The sequence below is a fragment of the Candida albicans genome, chromosome 3 (assembly GCF_000182965.3).
Source record: "Candida albicans SC5314 chromosome 3, complete sequence".
In the NCBI taxonomy this organism is placed as follows: domain Eukaryota; kingdom Fungi; phylum Ascomycota; class Pichiomycetes; order Serinales; family Debaryomycetaceae; genus Candida; species Candida albicans.
Genome location: NC_032091.1, coordinates 881,033 through 899,195, shown reverse-complemented (window position 1 = coordinate 899,195; position 18,163 = coordinate 881,033). Strand labels below are relative to the sequence as shown.

The 18,163-nt window shown below is 34.8% G+C and overlaps 6 protein-coding genes across 6 annotated transcripts, besides 1 other annotated feature; 4 read left to right on the top strand and 2 right to left on the bottom strand. All coding sequences in view use genetic code 12, as the record gives it.

Annotated features, from left to right (window-relative positions):
- Positions 1–202: 202 nt before the first annotated feature.
- CAALFM_C304310CA (uncharacterized protein) lies at positions 203–1,093 on the top strand (the record flags this gene model as incomplete). Its single annotated transcript, XM_717997.2, has 1 exon — positions 203–1,093. One exon carries the CDS (start codon positions 203–205, stop codon positions 1,091–1,093), a length of 891 nt encoding a protein of 296 aa, XP_723090.1.
- A 444-nt stretch (positions 1,094–1,537) lies between these two features.
- POL1 (DNA-directed DNA polymerase alpha catalytic subunit) lies at positions 1,538–5,950 on the top strand (the record flags this gene model as incomplete). The annotated part of the gene is made up of 1 exon (XM_717996.2): positions 1,538–5,950. One exon carries the CDS (start codon positions 1,538–1,540, stop codon positions 5,948–5,950), a length of 4,413 nt encoding a protein of 1,470 aa, XP_723089.2.
- Positions 5,951–6,240: 290 nt separating this feature from the next.
- Positions 6,241–8,331, top strand: SNF5 (Snf5p; the record flags this gene model as incomplete). Its single annotated transcript, XM_705013.2, has 1 exon — positions 6,241–8,331. The coding sequence occupies one exon, from the start codon at positions 6,241–6,243 to the stop codon at positions 8,329–8,331; it is 2,091 nt and encodes a 696-aa protein (XP_710105.2).
- Positions 8,197–10,394: a repeat region ((RB2-3) Repeat sequence of about 6 kb on Chromosome 3; RB2 sequences are part of the Major Repeat Sequence (MRS) on other chromosomes; may serve as recombination hotspots).
- Positions 10,395–11,254: 860 nt separating this feature from the next.
- CTP1 (Ctp1p) lies at positions 11,255–12,210 on the top strand (the record flags this gene model as incomplete). Its single annotated transcript, XM_019475315.1, has 2 exons — positions 11,255–11,269; positions 11,341–12,210. 2 exons carry the CDS (start codon positions 11,255–11,257, stop codon positions 12,208–12,210), a joined length of 885 nt encoding a protein of 294 aa, XP_019330860.1.
- Positions 12,211–12,429: 219 nt separating this feature from the next.
- Positions 12,430–13,993, bottom strand: CAALFM_C304260WA (uncharacterized protein; the record flags this gene model as incomplete). The annotated part of the gene is made up of 2 exons (XM_019475314.1): positions 12,430–13,686; positions 13,976–13,993. The coding sequence occupies 2 exons, from the start codon at positions 13,991–13,993 to the stop codon at positions 12,430–12,432; spliced, it is 1,275 nt and encodes a 424-aa protein (XP_019330859.1).
- A 1,102-nt stretch (positions 13,994–15,095) lies between these two features.
- On the bottom strand, positions 15,096–16,172 carry WSC1 (Wsc1p; the record flags this gene model as incomplete). The annotated part of the gene is made up of 1 exon (XM_717990.2): positions 15,096–16,172. One exon carries the CDS (start codon positions 16,170–16,172, stop codon positions 15,096–15,098), a length of 1,077 nt encoding a protein of 358 aa, XP_723083.2.
- Between the last annotated feature and the right edge of the window lie 1,991 nt (positions 16,173–18,163).

Here is an 18,163-nt window from a genome sequence, read left to right as displayed (position 1 = left end):
AATTTTTGGTATGGCTTTTCAATCTCTTGCAAGATTAAGAAACTATAAGAAAAAGGAGTAATTCCTCAGATGAAAATAAGGATATTGTTGTATATAGATTATACCTTTTACTGTGTATTCTGTTCTTCCCTCTTTTTTGCAAAGTAACAAAGTCTTTTGTGATTTACTGGAGGTTACAAGATTTAAGACTATTAGATCAAACATGAAGCTTTTGACTATTTTGACTATTGTGGAATTAATACTTGTGGGTGGTGTACATGCTACCCCGGCTGCACCGCCTCAACCAGGTTTGAAAATTGATGAGAGTAACCGAAAACAACTTGATGAGTTAGTCCATCAATTAGAAATACTCAACGCTCAGAATAGCAAGTTGGAGAATGACTTCACTGAAGATTACAACCTAATTCTGAGAGATCTCGACTATGAGGACTTGTCGGCAAGATCTGATCTTCCGATATTAGACACTGTCTTTAGACTTGTCAACAGTTCTGGTGTTGCTATTCTTGCCACTGATTTTCTTTTGACACGGGAGCCATTACTTGACACTGCCATAGACACATTGATACGTGCCATTGATGAACAATGGGTAAACATTACTACAATATTTATCGCTCTTGATCAATCAGGTTTACTTTTAGATACATTAATGCATTCTATTAAAGATCCGGATGTGTTACCTGGCTTATTGAGAATCACAAAAGAAGTGATTAATCAATCTGGATTCCGGATTTTCAACGTTCGAGAAACCAAAGATCTTGCCGATCAATCGCCAGAAGATTCTACTTCTATAGATGTCTTTAAAAGGGAGAATTCCTTGTTGGTGTTACTATTCACATCTTTGAAAGATTCAGGTTTGGTTGTTTCTTTGACTAACCATATTCTAACGACCCCAGAATTGGCTCCTGGTGCAGCTCACTTTGTATGGAGAACATTAAAGTTGCGGCCCCTGACACTCTATAAAATATTTGATGCATTGAAAAGATCTAATTTAATTTGGAATTTGCTTAGAGAGATTATCAATGTTCCAGCAATTTTATCAAATTTTAGCACAATTATCACTCAAACTATTTCCCTGAAACTTAATTTACAATGATTATGCGAACAGAACCAAGCGATAACTTATTTAAGCTATGATTTAAATATATATATATCAAGTATTAGGCTAAACATTTGTGTATCTTGTTTATAGATAATGACATGAGATTTATGAAGTTTTTATTGAATCAATTTAAAGTAGGTTCATGGTTTTTGCAACTGCGTATCTTTTGGTAGTGGTGGTGGTTGTAACGCGTCCAGCAGAAAATTAAAATGTACACAAAAATAAATGCTCTAAAAAAAAAACACGTCCCATTCAAATTTTTATGCGTGTTTTTTTTTTTGGATTTTCACGTCAGTCTCATATCATTTCTAACCAATATTGTTGAGTTCATTAGAAAGAAAGAAAGAAAGAAAAAAAAATACAAGGAAATCGGCAACTTAAACCAATTCTTTTTCTTTTAACAAATCACCAAATCAATATATTCGACGATTATAAACTATGCTGTCCAGATCAGCCAGACGTAAGACTCTACAACAATTGAAAGAAGCCAGAAAGACAGGTAGAAACGTTAATGTTGTTGAATCTGATACTGATGATTACAATGAGATTTATGATGAGGTGGACGAAGACACTTACAGACAACACAAGAGAAATCAGCTAATGAATGACGATTTTATTGTTGACGATAATGGAGAAGGTTATGTTGATAATGGAGCTGACGACTGGGACGATGCTTCTAGACCAAACTATTATTCAGATGAAGAAAACGAGTCTATGGGATCCAGAAAACGTAGAAAAAAGGAGGACAAGACAACTAAAGTAGCTAAAACATCACAAATTAGAAATTTTTTCAAGCCAATGAGTGGTGTCTCAGATTCTAAGAAAAAATTGGAGACAAACATAGATGATATCCTCAATGATTTTGGTGACGACTTGGACAAAAAGAAAAACATTCCCAAAGCATTTTCAAACTCTATTAACAAGGAGGTCAATAACCACAATATTAATAAAAAGAAATTAAAGAATACTTTTAGCTTTTCGACATCTACTAGGAAAACTGACAAAACAACACCAAAACTTGATGCTTTCAATGCTTCATCCGACTATACTATGGACATTGATAATTTTGAAGATCAACCTTCATCACCATTTAAGCTTAAAAGCGAGGTGACTCCAGAAGCAGAAACTGAAAAGGAGAATATTGATCCAGAACCGACAAAAAACGTTTTTGAAAACCCATCTGAATCATTGAAAAATCAAGAAAAAGTCAATGACAACGATGACGAAGACGATTCAGATGACGATATTGTTTATTCGAGAAAACCCAGAGCAGCAGTGGTTAAGAAAAACCAGGTGGATACGGTTTCAGCTGTCAAGGCCAACCAATTACCTTCATCTCCAATTTCCAAACCAGTTTATACCAAATTTTCTAATCACACCGAAAAGGTATCTAAAGACAATATTAAAGACACATCTGATTCATTCAAAATGTTCTGGTTTGATTACGCAGAGGCCGAGAACTCTCTTTTGCTATTTGGTAAGATCATGACCAAGGAAGGCAAATTAGTATCTGGAGTGGTCAAAGTCGACGGAATTTGCCGTGAATTGTTTTTTCTACCAAGAGAGTATCGTATTGTGGATGACGAAGAGGATAAAAGCAAGAAGCTCACAGCCATTGACGTATTAGAGGAAATACAGCCGCTTTTGTTAGCTAATTACAACTTGGAAGAATTGCGTGCTAAACCTGAGGTCAAGAAATATGCTTTCGAGTTAGCCGATATACCTAAAGAAGCCGAGTATTTAAAGGTTTTGCTCCCATTCAATAATGAGACCAATAGAAACATTATGCCTGCAAATATTGAAGGTAGCACATTTAGACACGTTTTTGGGACCAACGCTAACATGTTTGAATCATTTGTAATGCAAAGAAACATTATGGGACCATGTTGGTTAGAGATTCGTGGTGGTGATTTTGATGCCATGCAAAATGCTTCCCATTGTCAGGTGGAAGTTGTGGTTGACAGACCTTCACAAATAAGCACCATTGACAAAGATGCTCCATCTTCGCCCAATTTAACTGTCACGGCTATCTCAATGCAAACAATGTTGAATGCCAAAACCAATAAGCAAGAGGTTGTGTCGGTGTCTTTGGCAACTTACTTTGATCTACCTCAAGATGCCCCCATATCAGAAGATATCAAACCTGATGATGTTTTTACGCTAGCCAGACCTGTGGGATCTGTATCTTTCCCGCCAAGATTACAGCAGTTGGCTGAAAAAGGTGGGTTTCAATTGCGAACTTGCCCTAGTGAAAAAGTATTGCTTAATGCTCTTGCTGCTAAAATAAAGTCTTTGGATCCAGACGTCTTTATTGGCCATAGATTGGAAAATATATCTTTAGATGTGCTTGTGCATCGTATGAATGATAATAATGTTGTTACGTGGTCTGCTCTTGGACGGAGAAACAGAAGGCAATGGCCATATATGATAAACAAAAGTAATTCAAGTTACAACAATAGTCTTCTCATTCGTGATGTTTTTCAAGGACGGTTGTTGTGTGATATTGCCAATGAAATGGGACAATCCTTAACAATGAAATGTCAGTCATGGGATTTGCATGAAATGTATGATGTCGTTTGTCACAAAAAGCATTCTCCAGTAGAAATTAACTATCAAAACTTAAAGTATGCTGAAGATGCACATTTATTTTTGATGGCATTGAAGGAAAACGAACTCAACGTCAAGCAAACTGCAGAAATTGCATTTGCTACCCAGATCCTTTCGCTTTCTAAGCAGTTGACTAATATTGCTGGTAACGCATGGTCTCATACTTTGAGCGGAACAAGAGCTGGTAGAAACGAATACATTTTGTTACATGAATTCAAGAGAAACAATTACATTGTACCTGATAAGGAGGATAAAACGCACAAGAATACGTCTTATCAACAAGAGGCAAGAGTGGAAAATGCCGAGGAAGATGCGACAACTGCCACATCGAACAAGAAACCCAAGTATCAAGGTGGTTTGGTGTTTGAACCTGAAAAGGGGTTGCATAAAAATTATGTTTTGGTTATGGATTTCAACTCATTGTACCCAAGTATTATTCAAGAATTCAACATATGTTTCACAACTGTGAACAGAGACAGATTTAACGTTACTCATGACGAAAACAAGGACATGCCAATTCTTCCAGAAAGAGATACCGAATCCGGTGTTTTGCCACGATTGTTAAACACTTTGGTTTCTCGTCGTCGAGAAGTTAAGAAGCTACTCAAAGATCCTAAGAATACTCCATTTCAAAAAGCTCAATATGATATCAAACAACAGGCTTTGAAGTTGACTGCAAACTCAATGTACGGTTGTTTAGGTTATGTGAACTCTAGATTTTATGCTAAACCATTGGCAATGCTAGTGACAAATAAGGGGAGAGAAATTTTGATGGATACAAGACAATTGGCAGAATCATCTAGTTTAAGAGTTGTTTACGGTGATACAGATTCGGTTATGATTGATACTGGTGCCAGCAGCTACCAGGAAGCTATTAAGATTGGAGAGCAATTCAAAGTACAAGTTAACGAGCGTTATAGGTTGTTAGAGATTGATATCGATAACGTTTTCAAGAGATTGTTGTTACATGCCAAGAAGAAGTACGCAGCTATGAATGCCTCAATAAATAAAGCTACTAACGAAGAAACAGCTACTTTGGAAGTCAAAGGTTTGGATATGCGAAGACGTGAATACTGTCAACTTTCTAAAGATATTTCGACCTTTGTATTGACAAAAATATTGTCGGACCTGGACCCTGAAACTGCACTTCTTGAAGTGTACGACTATTTGGATGACATGAAAGGTAAAATACAAAACAATGAAATACCGATTGACAAATATAAGATAAATACCAAACTTTCTAAGGACCCAAAAAGTTATCCAAATGGTAAGTCTATGCCACAGGTTCAGGTTGCTTTGAGGCTTAGAGAAGAAGGAAAAGTAATCAAAGCTGGTAGTGTTATCACATATGTCATTACTGCGGCTAAAGATGATGGCGATAATTCCACGGTGGCAGAGAGGGCTAGGGCTATTCAAGAATTACTTTCAAAAAAAGACCCCGATTTGAAACCAGACGCCAATTACTATTTGGAGAAACAAATATTTGCTCCAGTTGAAAGATTGTTAGAAAGAATTGAGGGAATTGATATGGTCAGAGTGGCAACATCGTTAGGCATTGATACAAAACGTTACATTTTAAGAGTAAAGAACAGTGACGCAAACGGAGAAATACTTCCAATTGAATCAAACATTTCTGACAAAGAGAGATTTAGAGCTACAAGTTATTTGGTGTTGCACTGTAAATGTGGAAGTTCATTCCGATTTGGGGGAATCATGGCAGCAGAAACATACAAAGTCACATTCAATGGTGTTTGTTGCACAAAGTGCAACTATACATTTCCAGCTATTAAATTGACCTCACAATTGGAGTCAATGATAAGGAAGCACATTGCGTTGTATTATGCTGGATGGTTGGTTTGTGATGACCCTGCCTGTGGAATTACGACAAGGCAGATTTCTGTTTATGGTAAAAGATGTATTGGTAATTCAGGTAGAGCTATGGATTGCAAAGGGGTTATGAGATATCGCTACAATGACAAGCAACTTTATAATCAATTGCTTTATTTCCAGTCTATCTTTGATGTTGATAAAACAAAACGTGGTGAGCTCAGGCCCTTGGTGGATGCTTTGGAGGAATCTAAAGACAAACAGTTGCCTAAATTGCCATCAGGACAAGTAGAGGCATTGGCTGAACAAAATAGGGAACTTTTTGGCATTTGTCAGGAAGTAGTACAGAAGTATTTGGGTGAATGCGGTCGTCGTTATGTGAATATGGGATCTATTTTTGACTTTATAAGGAACTAAGAGTAGATTGAAGCTTGTCTTGTCTTGTTTTTGTTTATTTTTTCAATGTATAGGTATACATAGATACGATTAATTTAAGTTGTTTTTATTAGATATCTTTGACACTTGCAAACTTTACTTATCGTTGTCACTAAAAAAGGTCGTGTACAAATTACTTTTTTTCTGTTGGCTAACTCTTTTTTTTTTTTTTGTTTAAATTCACATTGTCAATTTTTCTTTCACTTATTTTTTTTTTGTTTATACTTGTGCCGTAATTATACTTTGATTGAAATTTTGTCTTGACGTCAACAATGAGTTTTAATCAGCAATCACCGAACTTTTCGTCTTCTTCAGGTATGAATGCTAATACGCCACAACAGCAGCAACAGCAACGTGGTGGGAATTTACCTGCATTGACACCACAAATGTTACAATCATTGACACCCCAGCAATTCCAACTATTCAGGTCCAATCCTCAATTTCAAGAAGTAATGAACCAGTATATGCAAAAGCAACAGCTTTTACAACAACAACAACAGCAGCAGCAGCAGCAACAACAACAGGGACTGCCACATTTAATGAACGGAATTCCAAATCAGCCACAAGCAAACCCACAATTCCGACAACAAGTAGTAGCAAACCAAATGCCTCCCAACATGGTAAATGTCCCAGGCTCTCAAACAATAATAAATCAACCCATTCATGGAGCGAATATTCCAATAAATAAGGTACCATCCCGTAGAATGTCTTCAATTCCTGGAATTCCTGGTGGCCAAAATCCACCTGTGGGTGTCCCTGGAGGGGCAGGACCACTATTAGCAGGTGTACCCGGTGCTACTCCTTTAGTACCAGGACAAGGGCCGGCGTGTTCTGTGGGAGGTGTATTGGCTACAGGGGTACCCAATCCTGGGGGCGTTCCATCAACTGGGACTTTGAATGGGGCTCATGGAAATGCAGGACTCAATACAAATTTACCTCCTGGAGTCACACCTGAAATATTGAACAAAGTTCCTATGAAACCAATGCAAAACGTTAAGGAGTGGTCAGAAAAATTGAAACAGGAAGGTAAAGATGTACCTCTTGATTTGAAAGTGTATGAAGATTTGATTAGAAAGGATAAGGAATTTGTGGGTAAATTGAATAAACAGTTGCATGACAACAAATTTATTATGGAAAATATTAACAGAGATATCAAGTCTTATAATCAAATCAAACAATTGAGGATGAATTCTATTGCGTTGTCCAACAAAGGACAGTATAATAACAGTATTTGGGGGGAAGGATATCAAGGTTATGGCAATGGAATAACAAACTCCAGTACAAAGTTATTTATTCCCAACAGGGATTTAACTGATAGAATCATCAATGAAAGAGTGATGAAAAACAAAAATAAACCAAAACATTATGTACCCATTCGATTAGAGTTTGACCAAGAAAGGGATCAATTTAAATTGAGAGACACATTTCTTTGGGATTTGAATGAAGAGATTATAAAAGTGGAAGATTTCACTGCTCAATTGTTAGAGGATTATAAATTTATCTCCAAAGTTCATTATGAAACAATTTTGTCATCTATTAAAGAGCAGATTGCTGACTATCTGCAGAAACCTAGCAAAACAATGGGTGAATTGAGAATTCCAATTAAGATCGATATCACCATTAACAATACACAATTAACTGACCAATTTGAATGGGATATATTGAATAGCCAGGAAGGCGATGCAGAAGAATTTTCATCTTACATGTGCGACGAATTGTGTCTACCGGGAGAGTTTTGCACTGCCATCGCGCATAGCATAAGAGAACAATCGCAGATGTACTATAAAGCATTGAATATGGTAGGGTACGGTTTCGACGGTTCACCAGTACACGAAGATGAGATTAGAAATCATTTATTGCCACCTTTAAGATTAGTATCATCGGACTCTGGAATCGTGGATGATTTTTTCTCAATTTTAAGAAACCCATCAAGTTTGCCAGACTTTTCACCTACGTTAGGTAAATTGTCCCAATTGGAAGTTGAAAGATTGGACAAGGAAATGGAGAGAGAAAGCAGAAGGAAAAGAAGACACAATTACAATGAAGATCAGCAACAGGGTTCTGGTCGAGGCTTTACTTCGAGAAGAATTGCAGCTCATGCTGGTAGGGGAAACACCATTCCCGACTTGTCAGACATACCCAAGACATTTAGGACGCCTGCCCCCTCATCCATATTGCCAGGTGCTGTTGATATGGGTGTACCTGAGGTGTATGAATATAATGAAGTTTTAATCAATAGAACTCAAGTTAGGAATCCAGATTATAGACCGCCAACACCTATTCGTGTTGAAAATGAACTAGTGGATTATAACCATGATCCAATTGAAGGTACTTTTATGGTTACCATCAAATTACCCGTATAATTCATGTATCATTGTATTTGTGTATGTACTATTTAACTATATATATTGTTAACAGTTTTAGGAATTGGGCAAATCGGAAACTTCACAGGGTTATGGTTGTTGCAACCTAACGTATTTTTTGCATTCTTGCACGACTTGTTATTTGTCACAAGATATGTCAAACAATTTGAACTTCCTTTTGGCGCCAAATCTTTTTTTGCAACTTTTTCTTTACTTCTTTTGCTTTACAATCAACTTTCAAAATCCATTTCATTCATTAAGGAACCAGGAATCTTATCTTTCTCTAATGGAAACTTGTCGGAGCAGCATTATGTGATTAAAAAAAAACAAATCAACAATATAAAAATATAAATAATAGATTAAAAAATACAAAAAAAGAACGCATAATAGAGTTATTGTTATATAAAATTAGTCTCCTCAAGCGGTTAACAAAATTAACGTTATCGGGTAACAATATGGATAACCGGGGTGCTATTCACTACTACTGTTCGGGAAGTTATTGGAGCACAATTATGCTGAAAAGAAACAAATCAATAATACAAAAATATAAATAATAGATTAAAAAATACAAAAAAAAACGCATAATAGAAGTATTGTTATAAGAGATAAGTCTTCCAAAACCGTTATTATAAGTATATCCACTCATGGCAGATCCAAGGCATGCAGGGAGAAACTATCGATTGGATATGCATTGGAACATCATTATGAGGAAAAGAAACCAAACAAATAATTAAAATATGAAAATAAGATATAAAAAAAACTTAAAAAAAGACTCATAATAAAGTTGTTGTTATAAATTGTAAGACTCCTAAAGCGGTTTTCCAAATCAATGTCCATTCATATAGTAGTTGAATAACCAAGGCTCTTTCCATTGTTACTTGAATTTTTTATTGGAGCACCATATGCGGTAAAAAAACAAATATGAAGTATAAAAAATAAAATAAAATGAAAAAAATACAATAAAAAAACGCATAGTATAACTAATGGTATATCAGATAAGTCTCCTCATGTTGATTTTAAAAACCAATTCCATAAATTGATTCTCTTAACTCGCCTGGAACCTATTGTTTGAATACTTGTTGGAGCACATTATGCAAAAAAAACGCAATTAAGAATGAAAAAATACAATCAAATAAAAAAATAGAAAAAGAAAATGCATAATAGATTTGTTATATTATAAGACTCCAGAAGTGGATTTAGAAATTGATGTCACTGTTGTCATAAATCCACATTACGAAGAAGGTGTTAAACAAATGAAAACGAATTAACCAAACTAGTATCCAATTACATATGAAGCTGTCCAATCAATATCAAATACAAACCATTTCATAAACCAAAGCCCCATGCTGATGCTGCTGTCACAATTTGAAGATTTAACAAATAATCAATGTGTTAATGAGGTATTGCCTAATAATTTATAAAAGAAGTTATATTATCAAACTGTCAAATGAAAACAAATAAAAAAAGATGCAAAAACGCAAAACAAAATAAAGAATATGCAAAAATGCAAAAGCAATTTAAAAAAAGACAAAACAATATTAAACAAACTATAAACAAATACAATACAAGATATAAAAAATAGAAAAAAGATCAAAAACGATCAAAAAGAAATAAAAAAACAATAATCAAGTTGCTGCTGTATCATATTGGTTTTCAAAAGCTGATTGTACAACCTTGTTTGCTGTTCTGAAAAGGGATATATATTACTTGTATACTTGGTATAGGAGAGGATATTCTGGGGGATAGGAGATACGATGTTATGGATGGTGCTATTGGGAGGAAGGAGTAGGTCCGAGGAAGATGTAGTTGGAGATCCACGGATTCGAAACTCTTCTCATAGTGCAGCGCATCTCTCCTAAGCAGGGTGCTAGGTGCAAAGTGGGGGTACGAGAGCCACCGCTGGGACGGTTTATCCGATCCTGGGATACGGTTGTGCCGGTTGCCAACGCTTGTACCATTCTCTAGTACCAACTTACATACTGGGACTGGTCTGCCACTACCCTTGGCCAGAAAGTCTAGGCTGGTGGGAACAAGGGCTGGGGCTGAGATCAAGCTTGGGCCAGAGCCAGGGTCAATGGCTGATGTCCCTAAGCTCAAGGGAAATGGCCAATCCCAGAGCAGGGTCTAAAGCCAAAGCCCACAGTATGACTATGCTGGTAACAAAACCAGTAGCCAGGGCTAGTACTCTGGCCCACCCTACAAGAGGCTCAARGGTGTTGGGCAGAGGTCAATTGTAWTGGCTGTGCCCAGGTTCACCACTGGCAACATGATTGGTCTTAGTGTATAGCTCAATTCCAGGGCCAATAAAACATCAGGCTAACAAACAAGAGTATGTGGCAAGCCAGCTTTCAATTTGGTCACAAGACTGGTTGAATTGTTACTGCCAGTAAAAAGGCTTATCCAAATTTAGGGTTAGAAAAGAGGAGCAAGGCCCAGACCAGCTCAGCTGTTTTGTTACATTAGGGAGTTGGGCTTATCTTAATTTACACAGCTAGAGACAGCTATACTATGACAACCATATTTCAATGCTGGTGGAGACTCAACACCAAATCAAGAGTAGTGTAGCCCTACAATTGAAAAAATGAAAAAATATTCAGAATAGTAGAAGTAATTTCACTCACAATGAAAGAGTAAACGAAGATATCTCGTGTTACTAGATGAGAGTTTGTAAATATGTCTTAACCATCAGATGAGGTAGGACAAGAGATATTGCATTTGTTAGGAAGTTGCGAAATCGGCGATAGAGATTTTTTTTCGCTCTAACAATAACGCCGTTTGACTCAAAATGAGTAATAATTTGCGTTCTAGACAATATAAGGGGAGTCCAAAGAAAAAAAAAATCAAAATCAAAAATTTTTCACTCTGATCAATATTACTCCACAATATCTATTTTCTTTAAGAAAAACATCTTCTATATTCCAAAATGTCAAAAGATAAAGTATGTATGCCTTATTATTATGATAACTCTACTGAGAAGGTATTGAACTAACAATTTAATTTTTTTTTAAGAAACAAGTGGATCCATTGAAATCATTTATAGCTGGTGGAACTGCAGGAGCAGTTGAAGGAATAATAACATATCCATTTGAATTCGCCAAAACTCGATTACAATTAATATCGAAATCGTCAACAGCATCAAGAAATCCATTAGTTTTAATCTATAATGTTGCTAAAACTCAAGGAGTTTCTTCATTATACGTTGGATGTCCAGCTTTTGTTGTTGGTAATACTCTTAAAGCCTCAGTTAGATTTCTTGGTTTTGATCTGATTAAAAATTTATTACTGGATAAAAATGGGAAATTATCTGGCCCTCGTGGTGTTATTGCTGGGTTAGGTGCTGGGTTATTAGAATCCGTAGTGGCAGTGACACCATTTGAAGCAATCAAAACCGCATTAATCGATGATAAACAACTGATTAAACCAAAATATCAAAATGGTGTAATATCAGGATCATTCAAATTGGTACGTGATATGGGTTTTAAAGGGATTTATGCTGGGGTTGTCCCTGTGTCTTTAAGACAAGCAGCTAATCAAGCTGTTCGTTTAGGAAGTTATAATGCTATGAAAACAATGATTCAACAAGCATCAGGTCAAAAACCAAATGAACCATTGAGTGGTACTACAACTTTTGCTGTGGGTGCATTAGCAGGTATCATCACAGTTTATACTACTATGCCTATTGATACCGTGAAAACTAGAATGCAAGCTTTAGGTGCTGATAAATTATATTCTTCAACGTTGAATTGTTTTGTTAAAATTTTCAAAGATGAAGGATTATTGACATTTTGGAAAGGTGCTACACCAAGATTAGGGAGATTGGTACTATCTGGAGGTATTGTGTTTTTGTGTTATGAAAAAATCATGATATTACTTAACTAGTAAGCTTTATATAGGGTCATTCTAGTTAGTATTTTTTTCACTATTCTTCTTTCATTTTTTTTTTAATTGCATAAATTAATAGAGTTAATTTACATTATTCACAATTGATGAATTAGATGGAGCCGGTTTTAAATCGAATGCATATGTATTATATTTATCAATTAACTCTATATGACATGTAAAAAAGAAAAAAAAAGAACTAAATTTCACTTATTGACCTTAATGATCATCGTGATTTCGATGCTGATGAGAATAAAGTTCTTCTTCCTCTTGGTGTTGGTGTTGTTGTTGTTGTTGTTGTTGCTCTCGATGACGGTTTTCCTCGTCAATCTCATCAACTACCCCTGTAATCGAGTTTGTATTAACCGGCATATTTGAAGGTGGATTTAAAATGGCACGTTCCAACTGTTTAACACGATAATAATCAACCAATGATTTTAATATTATAAATAATCCAAAGGCAATCAATCCATAAGCAACATAAGGGGCACTCCCTGAACCACCTAACCAATCACCTCCATTACTATCCTTAGTGTCGGCATTTGAATTCTGTATGAATATCCCTGAGTTATATCCATCAACTTTGCCAGATATTTTGGTTGATTTATTAATATCAAAATCATTAGGGTTTTCCGGTTGATATTTTTTCGGCAATTTATCAGGATGACCGAAATTTTGTGGTACCAAATTCCAACCATACATAATTAGATTTATTCCTAAACCTGCTCGTGAACCTTGTTTAGCAGCATGAGATGTATGAAGTAAATAACACAAGATAAATCCAACAAATTGAAATGCTACTGATACCAAGGCGTTCCATACAAAATTGGCAATATTACCCACGGGTAAACCTTGAACAAATACTTCATCTTCATACATGGGAGATATCATTGTCAGTTCCCAATATTCTGGTGATGCATCGGCTGCTGCTTCTTCATAACTTGGAGGGTTTAACTCTTGTTGTTGTCGCATTTCTTCAGTATCCGGTTTTGCCATCAAGTTCCGGAAAACCCCATCGGTACCTTGACCAATAAATCTTCCGTTGTTGGTTTGCATTCTTCCAGTGGTTAATCCATTGTTTATTCTTTCATATGTTTGTCTAACAGGAAAAAAATGGTGCAACACTCTTTGTATTCGTTGCTTAGTGGTTAATCTAGGTGGAGTCTGCAGTTCTAAATCTTCTAAATCTCTTTGCTCTGATCTATTTGATGATGGCGCGGTTGCTGATGATGATGATTGTATTGGCATCAGTTCGGAAGATGAAGAAAGTCTAGTATCTTCGTTTAATGACGGTATTCTTGATGTAGAATGGGGAGTGGTTTCCATTGTCGTGGTGGTGTCAGTATTGCCCTGTTGGTGGTGGTGTTGTTGGTCTACTAACGATGTTCCTTCTTCAGATACAAATGGTTCTAGAATATTGTCTTTGTCACTACTAAATGACTTTTTATTTGTTTCTTCACTCGATGATGATGATAGCTTTTGTATTAGATTATTGAGTTAGTATAATTATTTGTTTTCCAAAAACAATTGGTGTTGTTATATACGACTAAAGAAGGAAAAAAAAACAAGGCTGCCACATCTATAACACCTATTTCGTACAACCTTTAACTCCTACACACTTGAATAAAACTCAGTTAAGGAGCTTTATAATGTGGTAGGAGGAAGGGTGGTGGGTATAGTTGGAGGCTATCAAATGGAAGGCAACTTCAGTAGAAGTGTATACAGCACATAAATTGTTTTCCATTATAGAATATTAATCACATACTCTTTCATAAGATCTCATTTATATGGTAGGGGCTTTGGTTGTCTATTTGTCTGTGTGTAGATGATAATATCTAGTTTAGTTTGAAAATGAATATAAACTTTAGAAAATGATCAAACAAGTTAGAGATTGGTTGGTTGGTCGATTATGAATTGATTCCTTTCTCTCGCCCTCCTAAAAGATATATAAAATAAGATAAACAACAATTCAAACAAGTATTAACTTAGTTAGTTGGCTAGTTAGATTAGTAATTATTGTGTTATAAATTAGTTTGTTTTATTTTTAACTGTGCTGTGCCTACTTTAATTTCTTTTACTTTATTTCGTTTGGTTTGGTTTCGTTTCTTCTTCTCCATATGCACACGACTCATATCTTACTTATTAAATCATTATTAGTAACTTCCATACTCCTCCTCCACTCCTTGATAAAACAACTTGAAAATACTACTTTCAACAATCTACAATTTCTCTGATTTGTAAATAACTCATATTTATATATAATCTCTACTACTACTACTACTACCACTAACTCTCTAGTTTCTTTTTCTTTCCGTAAAATTATATGTAATATAATATATATGTAAAAAGGAAAACACCAAGAAGACTATAAAATTCGTATTCAAAATAAAACTAACAAAGCATAAAAACAAAACAAAAATAACAAAAGAACTTAAAAATATAGAATATCAAACCTCATGAATAATGGAAAAATCAAAAAAAATCAAAAAACAAAAAACAAAAAAAACCGATAACATCATAATAATGATAATATAAACATACAAACACTAGCAAGGTAGAAGCCGAGTTCAAAATGAGTATATGTATATATATAAAAAATACCAAACCAATCAAACCAAAGGTAACGTGTAAGTAAATCAATCAGTGAGTAAGTAAGTAAGAAGAAAAGAAGATATTGAATGTGAAATAAAGTGATAAATTAAACGTTAATATATAATCAAACAGTTTTCATATGTCATTTGAAAGGAAAACAATATAAATTGTTTATTTCATCTCAATAACAAAACAAAAATGTGGGAGGAGGAACGTAATAGTTATAATAGCAGCAGTAATAGTAGTAGTAATTTGTTGTTGTTGTTGTTGTTTTTGGTCCCAGATATAAATTATTATTTTGTATCATCAGGATTAGCAACTTGTAGTACTTTTCGAGAATAATCTGCTTCATCAACTAGTGATCCTTCACTTAGTCTTCTTCGACCCATCATTATTGGATTTAATCGAGGATCAACAAATCCATTCTTTTGTACACTATTATTTCTTACTAAATCATCGGCTGGATGTTGGAAAGGATTAGCCATTGGCATTTCTAAAGCATTTGGACTTCTCCTAGAACCAATCTTGGAACCATTTGATCGTTTAAGAGGTTTATTATCATAAAATTCTTCTTCTTCATCTTCATCCTCATCATTATTTCTGTATCTCATATAAAAGAACCCACCAGCAACTAGTAGAATTAAACCACCAATACCACCAACAACTCCACCTACAATGGCACCAACTGATGATGATTTCTTTTCTGATTTCCCATCAGGGGAGTCACTTGAGTGGGATGAGGAAGTTGAAGTTGATGATGATGATGAAGTTGTCGAAGCATGAGATGAAGATCCTGAAGAAGTAGTTGCTGATGCTTCCTGTGTAATTGTTTTATAAATAACATTACCATTTGAATTACTAATAGTTGATACAACTGTCGCCGTACTTTGATCTGAATCATCGCTATTGTTAGGAGATCCAGTTATTGAAGATGATTGACTGGAAGAAGGAGATCCAGATGATGAAGGCGAGCTTGATGAAGCACTCCCCATATTAGAACTAGAACTGGAACTAGCACTTGCTAAACCTTTATAAATATTGTATGCATTGGATCCACCACACATGTCTGACTGATAACCAGGACATGGTTGATCACATTGACTTGAGCTCACTTTAGATGATGATTGTGGTAATGAATTCAAACATATACATTCTTTCCCTTTAACAGCAACGTATGGTGAGTTGGGACATTCATTATTAACACAATATCCTGATGTTTGATAAGTATAATCACCTTTGGAGTCACCACCAGATATTGAAGAATAACAACCCAAATTTGAGGCTGGAGCAGTATAATCTGCTGCTGAAACCAACAATGAACTGGTGTAAAATATTGACACAACGATTGTAAAAAAAGGTAGTTTTACCATGATGGGAAGGAAAGATTTGATTATGTATAAGTAGGTATCTGTGTTTAGTTATTGGATAGAAGCGAGGGAAGGGGATGGAAGTAATATGCCTTTAATATATGTAGTAAGTGTTAGTTGAAACGATGGAACAGGGGTCGGGAGGTATATGTTGGTAAATAAAATGATCTAGTTAACCCTGTTTTCAAGTAATTTATAGTGAATGACAAACTTTGAAACCAAAATCAAAAAAAATAGAATAGAATAGAATGCCCAATAACAATAGGAACCAAGGGGAGGAGACTATATTTGTTGAAATTTGGTTGGAACGAATGTAAAATGAGTTGAGTTGAGTTGAGTTGAGTTGAGTTGAGTTGAATAATATTTGTAGTATTTTTGACCAATAGGAAAAAACGAATGTAATTACACGTCAGTTCAAGCACGAAGGCAAAGAAAAGAAGAAAGCTTGGGTATAAAGAATAATCCAAAAAATAAAATTAAAAAAATAAAAAAGAAAAACTAATAGGTAGTTGAATGAATTAATGAATGAATAAATGAATAAATGAATGAATAAGATAATTTGATAAAAATCTTTCTGATTTTTTTTTAAAAAGGAGAAGGAGAAGAGAAACAACAAAAAAAGAGAAAAGAGAAAACAAAAAAAAAGAAAAAAAGAAATAGAGAGTCAATGGAAAGTAAAGTAAAGTTTAGTAAAAGAATAGAATAAAATATTACTTACGGAAATTGAAAATAAGTTTAATTTAGTTTTACAAAGGTTGTTGTTGTTGTTGTTGTTCTTAGTTTGATTCGAAAATCATTGTTATGTGTAATAATATATGTAGGTGTGTCTGTCTGTCTATGTTGTGCAAATCAGTGAGGTAAAAAAAAAATTTTCATTTTGGTCATTTTCCCGCCTCTTCCATTACAGCCACCACTACCTATACCATTACAATTTGATCACCTGGCCCCACCTGGTCCCACCTGGTCCCACCTGGTCTTACATCTATTGTGTGTTTTGTACCTTTATCTTTCTTTCCTTCATCCCTCTTTCTATCTCTTTCCCCCTTTGTTTAATTCCCTTATAAAATTAAAAGCTAAAACTCCTTCTTTGGTCTTTTTTTTTTCTTGTCATTGTTATTGTTTGGTACACGCACATACACACCTGCACACGCCAAATTTTCAAATTTTCGTTTTTTTCGTGTTTTCTCTTTATTTTTTTTTAGTTTGTTAATTTTGTGTAATTTAATATTTGTTACCAATTACAGAATTATTATTATCTATTATCTATTAAAGTCTATTAAATAGTCTATTTTATATCCGTATGTTAGTTGCCATTATTGTTATTATTACTACTACTACTACAACTGCCCAATTCAAACAGCTTATCCTGAAACCAAAATGAATGGAATCAACTAACAATAGCAATAGATCAAACATATTTTCTTTCCTTCAAGACATAAGAATAAGGCTTGGTGTGTATGTTAATATTGATCTAGATCATGATGTGGCATGGCGATATATTTGCTACAACTACTGGCTGATTGACGATATTAACGCCGATTCTTTATCTTTCCTCTTCCGCCTCATAGTCGTGTGCAATCGGTATGATCATCAAAAAAACACGTCTAACTCAGCCCAATTCCAATTCCAACTCCAATTCCTCTTGCCTTCCTTCTTTCTTAGATTACTCTATTTGGGATGTTGTTGTTCTAATTTCGACAAATAATAATTAATCATCATCGTTGATATTATTATTATTACACAAGATTTACACAAACTTACACTAGAATCCATAAATAATATTCTACTCTCCAGTTTAGGCTAAATTCCTGTTATATTGTCATTGATCTCTTACTTCCATTGACTATCACGAAACAACAACCAACGGACACTATGTAGAAACCACACTTACACTAGAATCAATCCTCTTTTGTTTATATGTTTCATACAATCAAACTTAAACAATAGAAAGTATTTGGAGTATTGTTTACCAATTGTAAGTACAATTCATTTTT